This window comes from Cucumis sativus, chromosome 2 (genome assembly GCF_000004075.3).
Source record: "Cucumis sativus cultivar 9930 chromosome 2, Cucumber_9930_V3, whole genome shotgun sequence".
In the NCBI taxonomy this organism is placed as follows: domain Eukaryota; kingdom Viridiplantae; phylum Streptophyta; class Magnoliopsida; order Cucurbitales; family Cucurbitaceae; genus Cucumis; species Cucumis sativus.
Genome location: NC_026656.2, coordinates 17,324,756 through 17,338,083, shown reverse-complemented (window position 1 = coordinate 17,338,083; position 13,328 = coordinate 17,324,756). Strand labels below are relative to the sequence as shown.

At 32.7% G+C, this 13,328-nt stretch overlaps 3 protein-coding genes across 4 annotated transcripts; 1 reads left to right on the top strand and 2 right to left on the bottom strand.

The window, feature by feature from the left end:
• Positions 1–4,615: 4,615 nt before the first annotated feature.
• Positions 4,616–5,038, bottom strand: LOC101207340 (VQ motif-containing protein 20). The gene has a single exon (XM_031881190.1). It carries the CDS (start codon positions 5,036–5,038, stop codon positions 4,616–4,618), a length of 423 nt encoding a protein of 140 aa, XP_031737050.1.
• Positions 5,039–5,823: 785 nt separating this feature from the next.
• On the bottom strand, positions 5,824–8,052 carry LOC101204614 (E3 ubiquitin-protein ligase AIRP2). The gene is made up of 5 exons (XM_004142907.3): positions 7,462–8,052; positions 7,146–7,308; positions 6,971–7,037; positions 6,358–6,592; positions 5,824–6,273 (listed from the first exon to the last, which is right to left on the bottom strand). The coding sequence occupies exons 1-5, from the start codon at positions 7,539–7,541 to the stop codon at positions 6,063–6,065; spliced, it is 756 nt and encodes a 251-aa protein (XP_004142955.1). The 5' UTR covers positions 7,542–8,052; the 3' UTR covers positions 5,824–6,062.
• A 1,345-nt stretch (positions 8,053–9,397) lies between these two features.
• LOC101207590 (hypothetical protein) lies at positions 9,398–12,214 on the top strand. Of its 2 annotated transcripts, none has more exons than XM_004143004.3 (8): positions 9,398–9,567; positions 9,644–9,702; positions 9,795–10,037; positions 10,452–10,512; positions 10,986–11,110; positions 11,234–11,296; positions 11,474–11,598; positions 11,862–12,214. In XM_004143004.3, exons 1-8 carry the CDS (start codon positions 9,477–9,479, stop codon positions 12,007–12,009), a joined length of 915 nt encoding a protein of 304 aa, XP_004143052.1. In that variant the 5' UTR covers positions 9,398–9,476; the 3' UTR covers positions 12,010–12,214. The 2 variants fall into 2 exon arrangements, with proteins under 2 accessions (XP_004143052.1, XP_011649506.1); XM_011651204.2 differs by having other exon boundaries at positions 9,418–9,567; positions 9,648–9,702.
• Positions 12,215–13,328: the final 1,114 nt, after the last annotated feature.

Below are 13,328 nucleotides of genomic sequence, written 5' to 3'. Positions count from 1 at the left end.
TTAATCCAATATTATTATTGAATATGGAAGAAAGAGAACAAATAAACTTCTTCCTCATCATCAGCTATCAAAGGCAAAGGCATATAGACTTAGGCCACCAGCTCCAGCCACTTTTTGTACTTTTTTTAGTCTTTTCCATATATGGAAAAACTTCCCTCCATAGCTCCATTGAGATAGCCATGGAAGCTTAAAACCTGGTAAAAATGCCTTTCACAGATGAGCTAAAAGGCAATAACAATGGCATATGACTTGGTTCAGAATCAATTTCTTGCCTCATCTTTTTGGAGATGAATCAAAAGCAAGAACACATGGTGAAGAAAGAAACAATGAAGAAGTTCTCAATTTCTTTGAACCTGTTTCAAATGATTTTCTGAGTGCTAGCTAGTTAACTCTTTGTTCATCTTTTTTTCATGTAGGTTTGGAATGACTTTCAAATTACTTAACTCATATGAAAACAACTTTCCTTCTAAGTGCTACTTGTCTCTCTTTTTTAACATATTTAGAATGATTTTCTAGATAGTAGTCTAGTTAGTCCTTTTTTTTTTTATTTTCGTTTAAAATGACTTTTTAAGTGCTTACTTGTATGAGAAGGACTATCCAAGGGCTAGTCATTTTTTTTATTCAAGTGTTTTCTGAATGACTTTTTAAGTACCCATTTTCAAGTTCCATTTTCTTCAAACATCCTTGAAATGACTTTGTTAAATGTCACTTGTTTCTTTATTCGAACTTGTTTGGAATGACATTTTAAGTGGTCATGTATTATGAAAGAAAAGAACAAAGTAAGTAAATGGAGAAAACAGTATTACTCTAAGGTTCAATACGATTGATAGATGAAAAAGTAGACTTAGGCACGTGGATTCCATTTGAAGAGAGGAAAGACAAAAAGTTAGGCTTTAAAGTTTTAAAGAGAAGAGGTGGTGAGAGGCCAAAAGAAGGAAAATTGAAGTGGCCAAGCAGAAGATCACCTGAGAGTTTGAACTTTGAACTCAAAAACATTTTAGTTATTTGCAATAATATTAAGGTCATAAAGTCAAGACATTTTGTTTTGTTTTGTTGACCATTTTTGTAGATACCCAATTGAAATTTCACATGTAGTCAAACTCCCTTCCCTCTACATTGCTTCTTATCACAGACTCTCTCTTTTAAGAAACTCATTAAATATTTAAAGTGGAAGCATTTTAAGACAGCCCCATTGCTTCTCTTGTCTCTTTGTATGGATGCCCAATAATTCACCTTTTTATTATTAATTCTCTTCTTTATGTACTTCATCAAATACTTAATTAAAACTACTCTTAATTAACTATCATTATTTTCATTAATATCACGTAATTAAATCGAGTTTAGCAGCTAAGTTATCAACAATATCTTTGTCCATATTAATATCAATATCATCAAAAACCCCTTTCATGTTTTGTTTAGTAACTTAATTATTAAATATTAACACAAAAAGATGGAGAGATTAAAGAAGCTCATCTAATTAATTAAAGAAAAGTATGTTTGTGTTATGTGCTGTCTTGAAGCCATTGGATCAAGGTTTATTCAGTGTCAGATGAAAAGAGTTTTTTGAAGTGAAAAAAATTAATTAATGTAACCAAGTTGTGTGTTTAGTGGAAATTAACAAAACTTGATTTGAGATTAGATTGGTGTGGACATTATGATTGTGTTGGATGATTAATATGAAAAAATTAATGATCAAAAAGTCATGTGGTTCAAAGTACTGATCCCCCACTAAAAACCAATTAATTAAAACTAATTAACTACAAAATTAAAATTAATAACTCTCATTTTCAAGGAGCCTCTAATCATATGACATTCAAACTAATCCCTCGCATAAGTACTATTAATTCAATATTAGTATCTTTAATTTCTTATAATTTTAGCTACTCTTCTTTTCTATATTCAATGCGTAAAAGAGGCAAAAGCTCTCCTTTTTTTAATTACACAAATTAACCTCCCATAAAGTTAGCAAATTAAATTATTTGACAAATAGGAACAAAATTATCCTACTAATAATGGTTGCAAATGAACCAAATTAACCCAATCTCTTTATACACACACATATATCATTTTCACTAAGGTAGTCAAAAAGGTGCAAAAGTTGGAGAAATTATAATTAATTAAGGTTAATACTGTTTATTTCTTAGGCTTATAAATATCACATTTATGTAACATAAAAAATCAAGTTACAATTATACTCTGGAATTTTTAAGAGTGAAGAAAACGAGGGGTGTAATGTAATCCTAATTTGATTTCTCTCCTTGGGGGAGTGAATAAGATAAGATGATAAACTAAGTACAGAAACCTAACGCAAAGCAATGTGTTGCAATGCAATAACCCCACTAATGTTATGATAAATATATAAAAAAGAGAGTGTTAATTTAAGTGAAATTTCAAGTTCCACAACAGAAAGAGAGAGTTCAAAGTTTTACCTTTTTGTGATAGTGGAAGTACTGAGACAAACCCAAAAAGAAAGAAAGAAAGAAAGAAAAACTCTTTTAATGGCTCTAAAAAGGAAATGCCCACTAACAAATTCTTTATGTCAAATAAAATATAAATATATACTTAATAGAAGAAGAAGAAGAAGAAGAAAGAAAGAAAGAAAGAAAGAAAGAAAGAGAGAATTGTGAGGATGAACTTAATGCAACTTCCTCCAAGTGGAGTCACCTTTATATTAGTTTATCTAAAGTTGGAATATGGGGTTTTGCCTAATGCTCTTCTCTCCATATGCCTTTCCCCTGTTTTTTCTTCTTTACCCCTTCTCTTCTCTTTTTCTTCTTATTCCTTTCATTTTTATTTTTTAATCTACAAATTTAACAATACTATCACAATTAATTATAATTTTTCCATTCAACATATAACAACAAGATGCATAATATAAAATCAAGTCAACACATGGTTCTCCATAAATTATTAGAAGATTTATAGTATATGATTGCAAGATTATATTTATGAAAGAATATACAAACATAATTAAAAGGTGATTTACATTTTATCTTTCTACACTATTTGTTACCCTTTTTTCTTTCCAATTTGATCCATTTCGACATATAGTAACAAAACAAGATATATTTTCCTTCTAAATTTATTAACCATGATTCTTTTTACTTTTTACGTTAACTCCAATTTATTTGTATCATAAAATATGAGTGAAAGTTGTCATCTTATTTCTAATCCTACGTGTGTCTTAGTGAACTTTTTTTTACTTTAACATATAACGAACATAGTTCAACAATAATTGACATGTACTCATTCTCTTGAAGTTAGAGGTTTAAATCTCTATCACATAATAAATTAAAGTAGTTAATCGAAATATACAAAATTAATAACAGTGAAGATGAGAAGACACATAGCTTATCTCGGATTTGAAAAACAAAGAGTGGTAAATTAAAACTTTTCCTTTTTCAAGAGAGAAACGTGGGATTGAAATAGAAGAAAATAAATAAAGGATAAAAGCGTAATTATGACATGTGTAAAGCCCAACAGCCTAATTTCACCTCTAATGATCCATATTTTATGATAAATGGGCTCTAATGCATTCACAGGCCCATAACCATCTCACTTTCATTTTACACATCTATTTTACCCTTTACCTTTTATTTATCAAATTGGAAAGAGAAATCACATTATTAGTTTTTTTTTTTTTTAGTTTATTTGTAAACTTGATGATAATATATTCCTAATGTTGTAATATGAATGTATTTGAAGTTAAAGACGTAAATTGTAAATAGACATAATAAGTAAAAAAAGAAAGTTGAGTAGAGTAAAAGGAAAGGTTGAAGAGAATGTTAGTCTTGAATTCCATAAATTTATGTATTAATGAAGAGCTGCTATTTTTAGTTGGGCTAATTATGAAAAGCATAAATAGTCAAACCATTAGAAAAAAAAGTAACATTCCCATAATACATTCAACCAAAAGGCATCAAGGTTTGGTCACCCAAGCCAAGCCATAATTATTTAGTTGAATTTTATTAGAGGTCAGAATCTTCTTCCCTGCCTTCGGACAACAACTATACATCTTTTCTCACTAAACAAACCCTCTTTTTTTTTTTTTTTCTTTTCTATACTTTTATAGTCATATTAATGAAACCAACTAGATTATCATACGTATCTTCTTCTTTCTAATGCCATCCTTTTCATAGTGACCAAAAACATGAGTATGTTTGAGTATAATAAACTGAAAAATCAATGGCGAAAGTTGCTGATTATCACCCAAAACTATTCGTATTTGATTCTGTAACTTTAAAAAATTATATTATTAAAGGTATGAAAGACCATTTTTTTTTTCTTTTCAAGAATTCAATATGTTTTGGTTAAAAACAGATGAGTGGTAAAAAAAACAATCACTATTCTTTAAAACCAAAACTGAAGATGAGATCTAACATATCTATACCATTTCAATCAAAATTGTGAAAGAAGAAATGAATGGGGATAAAAGCATTCATTTTAATTTCCATACATATTAATAGTTTTTTGTTTGAAATATGAGAGAATGAATTCAAGGAGGAGGAATAGTAATTTATTTTGTACCTTTTATTGCATTCAAATCAAATTGAATTAAATAATTAATTCCTTCTCAAACTCAACTATTTAAGATAATAATTCAAAAAAAATCATTCTAAAATTCGCTAAAATCACTAACGCCGTTGGACGAAAGAGAAGGAATATTGGAACCAAAAAGCAAAGAATCATCATAGTTAAAAATCGGTTGATTACCGCACAAAAACTCCGTCGAATTCGGCCCATAAACCGGGATATTCGATAGGTAAGAACTCGCCAGTTGTGGCGGAGGTGGTGGTGGCGGTGGCTCAAAAATCGCCGGACCAAAACACGAATTAACTTGACCACCTTCCACCGCACCGCTTGATCCGCTACCACCACAGCAATTTTCATCCGTCGTCACAACAGACGACGATTCATTATCATCATTCACAACTTTAGATGCTTTATTATTCTCATCGACGACGGATTTCGCCGTTGCTTTCGTAGAAGCTTCATCATCAGATCGAGACATTCCGGTTAGCTTTTGAACCAAGGCCATGAAATCTCGAGGATGTGTATGAATGATTTTGGGAGAATGTGTGTATATAATCACTGGATGTCGTTGAGGCGGCTTAGCGGCAGCGGTGGGAATAACGCCATTGAGAAGAGAGGTAGTGGAAGAGGAAGAGGAAGATGGAGAAGAAGTATTGGAAGAAGAAGAAGATTTCCGAATCAAATGAGAATCCTTATTGATCTTCAATAACGGCGGTGGAGACAATGGTTTATTGGCATTGTTGTTGGTTTGATTATCCCTCTTTCCATGAATTTGTTGCTGTTGTTGAGGACTCATTCTCGATTTAGGGTTTCTTCAAAATCATTCCTAATTTCATGAACAAACAATGTACCTCAAAAGAAAATGGAATATTGTTTATATAGATAACCGAAAATAATCTGCTGCAACCCCTACCATTAACTGTAAAACAAAACAGAAATATCTAATGAAACTTTTCCACACGTGGCCTCAGTGACAACGAGGAGGAAGATGCCACGTCAGTAGAGGTTCGAATTTGGAGATGACGTGGTGAGCTATGAATTGCAATAGGAGATTTGTTGGGAATACATGCCACGTCTTTGTTTGTACGATTCACGGGTTGGTTTTGGCATACAAAAGCAAGTTCACAATTTGCTTTTATCTCAAAATATTAATTACTTTTACAAAATTAAAATGTGGTTAAATGGTTGAGAATACAAATGAAGAAGAAACAATATAAATAATACTAGATCACATTGTTAAGTTCCAAGAAAAATGCGTCAAAAAATGAGTTCATACTAAAACAATTTGAATTGCGTAATTGATACATGGAAATCATACTTTATTCAGGGGAAAAAATGAGTAAAATTATGGAGAAGAAAAACCACCGTAGTCCCTCCACCATAATTTTAGTCTTACAAGATTGTGAATTTGATGTAAAGAGGATGAACCATTTCATTTTCATAAAACCAGATAATTTTTCTTACCGAACTCTGTTTACATTTAACGGTCGGCTTTCATGTATCTGTACAGAAATTGGCTTATTTTTTATTCAGATCAAGTATTCATAATAAACTAAGAAAAGGGCATCAGGATATTCCTTTGGTAGACTGCTTATATATAGATAGAACCGTGAGAGATCTTCCTTCGAAACCTTTTCAGCATCAACCACATCTTCATTGCAAGTTAGCACCCACAAGTCCTCTGATTTGATCCTTTTCAAGCTTCCCCGGCAAAATGGGCACGATTCTGATCTCATGTTCCTACAAATCATTCACAAGTAAAGACATTGAAGCAATTGGATTCGTAGAGGGGAAAGAGATCATCTAAGAAGGTTTGCTAGTTACCAATTGTGGTAACATTTGATGCACATTGAATGGCAGCAGTTTGGCAACACCATTTTTGTTGAAGGTTCTAAGCAAATCCCACACTCATCTTCTCTTTCTAAATCACCGTTGGAGAGTTTTCCATCTCCTTGGATTCTTCTCTCGCTAGAATTATCGGACTTGGCATGCTTCTTTTTAGCACTGTCGAACTCCTCGATGTCTGCTTGGAGCCGTTGAAGGGATGGCAATATGACAGCTGAAGTAGGAAATTTGTAGCAAACAACATCACAACTCAAATCATAATATTAGTACTGTAAAATTACATCTAGACTTTAACAAATACCACGACAAACCAAAGGTAATGATTTCATACAAGAGGCATAGGGATGGGTTGGAATTTCAAAAAAGGCTCATTTATTTTCAGAACAAAGATTCAGCAAAGAACTCTTCAAATAACCATACAATTACTTAACTCCCTGTTTATAGCACAACTCATGTTCTTCTTCCTACAATCATGGGATATGTGTAAAGTTTTTTAACTGCACTAAAACCTTGACAGTTTTTCCATATGGCACCAGAGAACTAATTTGATAAACCAGAATACAAAACAGGCTCTTGGTAGACAAAAAAGTACCATAAAAATCCTTGACAGTTGCCTTTCTTCCATGTGCTGATATGTTAGGTCTTCCATCAGTGTAAACCTAGACAAAGCATGAAAGAGCAAAAACTCAGACATATAAACAGCAGAACAAAGCCACGTATCCAAGAAATTTCCCAATATTACACAAGTCAAGAACAGAGACACCAGCCTTGTAAACAAGTATGTGGAAGAAATTTAGGTATCTGGGAAGTATACAAGTGCATGAGCAATCCAGCCATTGCATCAAAAACAGAAAGAAGGGTGCCAATTGATTGTAAACCAACTTCATTTGAAGATAGGAACCATGTTTGGCTCTTGGAATTGCAGCCGCCCTGCAAAACCCAAAAACCAAAATTGGGAAAATCAGACATCACACAAACAACCCAACGCACAGGTGATCAAAATCAACCATATCCATAAACCTAAATGCATCACAAAAACCAGCAAACCCATCGAATTTTATAAGATAAATAGTGAATACTTACAAAGTATTGGCGCGCCGTACATCTTCTTCCAGGACCTTCAGAGAATCCGAACAAGAAGACATCGCTAGCCGATAATACATAATCCAGCAAATTGGTTCTCTCCTTCTTCAATCAGAAATCCCAAAAATAACAATACCCACAAAATTCTTTTCTTCTAGAAGGTGCTTACAAAAGAAAACCCAGAAGAGAAATTTGGTTGTTGGGGTTTCTTCGAATCCCCCACGAAGTTGTTTTCAACAAAAGAACTATACAGAAAGAAAACTACAAAGAATGGATTCTTCAGCTTTCATTAGAAGAAGAAGAGTTAGAGGAAGAGGAAGAAGCTCTTTTGGGGTTTCCTTTAATCAAAAGCGCTTTTGGTAGCGACTTTTGCGAATGGGGAAAAGACATTGTAGAAGTATAAAGAAAGGGCGTTTTATGCTTCCGGCGATAACCTATAAGAAAGGGGGCAACGCCGTCTGAGAGTGGGAAGATGATTTCTTATTCTTCTTCTTCTTCTTTTCCTAATTTATGTGAAAATTTTCAGTTGCTTAATCCTTCCACTACTTCAACTACAGCAGTTGGTTTTTTTTTTTCTTCTTCAAAAGATAATGAAAAGCCATCATTGTCTGTATTTATGTTTTCTTCTTAAATTAAACAATGTGAAATTGTGAATCAAACTGTAGCCATTGGGACAGAAATCTGTTTTTATCTTCGATATACAGTTTTGATACAATTCTTTTAGAAGTGTTTTGAAATAATTAATATAATGTGGATGCCATAAATTCACGATTGAGATAATTTTCTTTTTGTAATAAAACAAACATTTTTTAAAACTGTTCTTGTTTTTAAAACTTTCAAATATTACAAAATTTTAAATTTTAAAACACATCTAAATAAACAATCCATAGGCCAAGTAGTTAGGGACTACGTTTGTAATTTAATCATTTAATGTTTGAATTTTACCTTACAATTTCCATTTTTAGAATATTTAAAACTAATTACTCAATATTTGAAAACTAAACACACCTTTGTTTGGTTATGCTTGATAATCATTTTTATAAAACTTAATCATATAAACGTTCTTTATAGCTCAATATTATTTTGTTTTATGTGCCGTATTTTAAAATTTGAAAACTAATAATCTTTAAAAAAAATTGTTTTTCCCTGAGTTAATTTAACTATTGTTATCTAAATTATGGGTAGAAAAAAAAAATTACTTAATTTTCAAAAACTAAAGCTAAGAATGAAAGGTGGCTTAAAATCTATCATAGATAATTAAAGCTAAAACCAAATGGGGTTGTTGGCTCCATTGTGCTAAGCAATTAATGTTGTTTTGTTTGGTTTATTTTGGTATTGTTATTGCTTTTACTTTAGAATTGTATATGATAATTATTATCCTTCCATGGAGCCATGGAGGGGCACCCCAACAAAAAGTTGAAAATGACCACAAATAGAGAGAAGAAAAGTCAAGCATTTGCCCATCCCCTTCCCACCTAATTTGTAGTTTAATTCTAATTTTATAACCTCTAATTTCCATAACCTACTTGGTTTCATTCTTTCCTTTGGTTTATTAAATAAAATTATTTGATGTATAAATTTATAAATATCACCTAACTTATCATACTTGGTCAATAGATAACTTTTTTTTTTGTATTATACTTATAATATTATTGTAGTTTAATTATTAAATATTGTATTATAACATCATTAGTATGAAACAATTTAACGATTGTACAAACTAAGGACTAATATCTAAACAAAATCATCTTATACTAAGATTGTTTTTGTGGGAATTTGTGAGTTTTACAAAGATTTATACAATTTTGGATGATGTGAGTTATTTGTATAATTTAGTGATGTCGTTATGGACCCCAAAAACGATTTTTTAAAAGATGGGTCAATTTTCAAATATGAAGAGAAGTGGTATATTTTTGTAAATTTTCGTAATCCTTCCCTTTCCTCTTTGGGATCATTTTATCCTAAACCGAGTCCAGTTGAAGCTCAACCGGAATTGGGACAACCGTAAATCCGTTATGAATTTGCTCGCTATAAACTATCGATGCACATCAACGGACGCCGGTTCCACCTTCAATCTATTCACATGGCGGAATTCTATTTTCATGGGTAAGCCTCTTTTCCCTTGTTTGTTCTTGTAAAGATTATATACTTCTTTTAAACCGTTAATGGCTGTGTCCGTTAGGTAGGAAGGGTATTGGCCTCTGCAATTTACGAAGGGTTCTCCCAGCTGGATTATCTTGTGTAAGACTTGCACTTTTGGTTTACAGTGTTCGTTTTAGCTCATTATATTGTCTTTCGCCCTTTATGTTTGTAGCCATTTCTTTTGGGTGTAGAGATCAAATGTAAAGACAAAAGTTTGTGCAAAGCGGAAATCCGCGAGGAGATTGGAAAGAAATCGTGAGGAAGTTTCTATAACGTCCTCTTCTGCTGATGACAATGCTCAAGAAGTGAAGATGAACTCTTCTGATAGTTCACCAAAGAACTACTTAATTAATATCTCCTCAAGAAGTTCTGTGCTTCAGGCTTGCATTATTACTTCTGGTTTGATTGCTGCTTTGGGTGTAATAATTCGACAGGTGATGCATTTTAAGGCAAACTGGAACTTCTATTTTTTCGATCGCATGTTCCTTCATTGTTGTTCATTACTTGATTTGGGACGGTCGTTCTAATCACGTAGGGAAAGTGGAACATAAGTTCATGGACAGCACTTACACTTGCAAAGTGAAAGTAAACTCAGGGTCATCAGTTTTGTTCTTTAGTTTCATCGTGGCATGAAAGATTTGCCCATCCGAAATCCATTTGTGAATGATATGTTGTTACCCACTAATTTGGAGGAAAAGAAAATGAAGAGTTAAGACCTATCCCTTATGCTTTAGGTTTAGATTCTTCTGTGACTGATCACTGGCCTTTATGAAGATAATTAGTTTCTTAACGTATTGGAAAGACTATCAATGACTTTTTAAAATATGTTTCAATGGCATTTGTTGTAGGTATCTCATGTTGCATCGATAGAGGGATTGCCAGTGATTGACTGCACTTCGGAAGTATCATGTAGGACTTCCAAGTTCATTTCTCCCTTCTTGCTAATTTACTATTCTTCTTGAAGAGAGAGTGTTATCTCACAAGACTGCTGAAGCAAAACAACTTCTAGCTGATATTGATTGTAGGTTAGTTATAAAAAAATTCATGAGCTAACTTATTGTTCACACTACACTTTTGATGCTCTTTAATCATCATGGCAATCAAGTTTGTACTTCTCATCTCTGTATAACTATAAATCATGGTTGGTTCTGATATTAAGAGCTGTACCATGCACAAGTTTATTTTTATCATCTAGTTGATTGCTAAGAAGTGTTACTATGTGAAAAGATACTAGGTTTCGTTTCTATTGAACACAGACCATTTTGTGCGCTTTGGAAGCATGGCTGTGAATGTGTGACCACTGTGTCCTTTTTCTTTAATTTTTTTAAAACTTTGTAGTTATGGGCTAGATGCTGTAATATTTAACGTTTGCACTCTGGCAGTTAGTTTTGAGGTGTGGCAACTTCAGTTGATCATAGGACTGGTTGTTCTAATATCTTCATCCCGCTTTTTCCTGTTGAAAACGTGGCCAGACTTTGCTGAATCCAGTGAAGCAGCTAATCGGCAGGTACCTGGCTAGTTAGTTTTTATCTGTAAATCTAGAGGCAGCGAGAGCTCAAAATTTTATTGGCCACCGACATATTATTGATGATTTCAATCATTTGAAAGTACTCCATAACTCCTAGTGCAGGTGCTCACTTCTCTTCAACCTTTAGATTATGCGGTAGTTGCCTTTTTGCCTGGGATTAGCGAGGTGAGCAAAGTACATCAACTCTTATCTCACATACTTCATCTATCTATTGTTGTTCTCACTCAAAATATGTAAATAAATCAATAAAATCCAGAACAAATCCTCGCTTCTCCATTTATTTGTTTTGTCATCCATTTATCCTTTATCATTCCGAGTAACATGTATGTCTCTGGGTGTAAGGAATTGCTTTTCCGTGGTGCATTGATACCGCTCTTGGGATTCAACTGGGCAAGTGTCGTCGTGACAGCTGCCATTTTTGGCATTCTACACTTGGGTGGTGGCCGGAAGTATTCGTTTGCTATATGGTATTCCATATCTCTTATGTGAATTTCTTATGATATGCCCGATGTAGAAACTCTATCCTCAGCAATAGATCATTTATCAGATCCACTTAACTGCACAGTTCATATGCCTTCGCTCTTACAATATGCTGATGGGTAAAATTATAGAAACTACCTGTGAAAAATCAGTGTGTCTGTAAATGCTGTAGAAAAAACTATTTTGGATTGTTCAAAACAAAATTATGATTAATCCTACTCTGAAAGTTCCATCCATTTTTGTTGAGCAGGGCAACTTTTGTTGGGCTTGCATATGGCTATGCGACCATAGAGTCCTCCAGTATCGTTGTGCCGATGGCTTCTCATGCATTGAATAATCTGGTTGGAGGAATTCTGTGGACCTACGAATCAAGGTCTTTAGAGAATCTTGAGGATTGAAAACGATGTAAACGAACTGAAAGCTGCTGATTGGTCTCCTCGAATGTGTGTACGCACTCATAGGATCTAAAATAAACATAGTTTAACTAAAACATATACATGTATTAGCAGTCCCGAGATGTGCGATTCAAATTTAAGTGAGTAAATACATTGTGTATATAATAACTATTCATCAATAACAGATATTTTATTTCTAAACTTTTTATCTCTGTCGTCGAAAAAAAGGTTTACAATTCTATTCTTTGGAATGAGAGGTACCTATGTCATTACTATCTAGCTTTTCAATTAGTTGGTAAGTATTATTCGTTTGAATCTTTAAACAGTGGATTCTCAAAAGACTAATAAAAGAATTACACGCGCTTTATGGATTTCATTTAGAAAATACTTTAGAAACGCCCTTCATGAAACAAAACTCATAATTTTAATTTAACCTAAAACTTCATGGTTACTACTAGCATGTGGTATCTCTACCTAGAGGGTTTCCAACTTAAACTTTAGTAACCTGCATCTAAATAACTTTTTTTTTTTTTTAGTTTTAAAATTTGATAATGTACAGAAAAACTGAAGTAACAGATGCTTAAACCATATTTATGAAATCTATACAATAGTTCACATAACATATCCCTATTTGTAGGGTAGCGGAACATTTATTCTGATAATGCCAATTTATTAAATCAAAATGGTTTGAGGTATGTAATGAAGTATATGTTTCAGTCTTTAGTTTGGTAAAAATGTGGGGGGGCAGTTGGTTGCTTGTAATTTGAGAGGAGCAGCACAAGTGACAGCTGAAGGTCAAGGAATAAGGACGTTGATTTTCACTTGGTTAGCTAATTTATTGTTATACACATTCATTTTGGTAATTAGTTGGCCAGTGCCTCACCTACCCAAGTGATGGCTATTGATTCTGCCCAAAATTATGAGATATGGAAGTTATTAAATATTCCCACATCTCTTAACTTATTTATTTATTTTATTTTCAAGCAATTTTCCTTTTTTAGTTCCTAATCTTCTTTGATAAAATATCATAGTGTTCTACAAATATTTAAAATGAAAGTCGATGCTAACAAACTTGAAATGAGATGATCCTAATCCTATTGCTAAATAATAATAATTTATAAAGTAAGCATCTTTAGTAAGAATAATTTTGTTCATATGTCATAATTATTTTGACACTTCTTTGATTTAGAAACATATGTTTTACTGGATAGCATTCTATTTCTTTCTTCATTAGTGTTAATAAAGTTGGAGGGTTGTTCTTGGTTAACGTCGACAAAATACAAAATTACATATCCAGATTTTCTTGGTAAATTTGATTTGTA

Coding starts and splice junctions, on each gene's coding strand:
- LOC101207340 (XM_031881190.1), bottom strand. CDS start 5,038: ATGGCCTTGGTTCAAAAGCTAACCGGAATGTCTCGATCTGATGATGAA.
- LOC101204614 (XM_004142907.3), bottom strand. CDS start 7,541: ATGTATTATCGGCTAGCGATGTCTTCTTGTTCGGATTCTCTGAAGGTC. Junction 7,309..7,461: donor GTACGGCGCGCCAATACTTT/GTAAGTATTCAC, acceptor TGGGTTTTGCAG/GGCGGCTGCAATTCCAAGAG. Junction 6,274..6,357: donor ATCAAATGTTACCACAATTG/GTAACTAGCAAA, acceptor AATGATTTGTAG/GAACATGAGATCAGAATCGT.
- LOC101207590 (XM_004143004.3), top strand. CDS start 9,477: ATGAATTTGCTCGCTATAAACTATCGATGCACATCAACGGACGCCGGT. Junction 9,568..9,643: donor GCGGAATTCTATTTTCATGG/GTAAGCCTCTTT, acceptor TGTGTCCGTTAG/GTAGGAAGGGTATTGGCCTC. Junction 11,599..11,861: donor AAGTATTCGTTTGCTATATG/GTATTCCATATC, acceptor TTTGTTGAGCAG/GGCAACTTTTGTTGGGCTTG.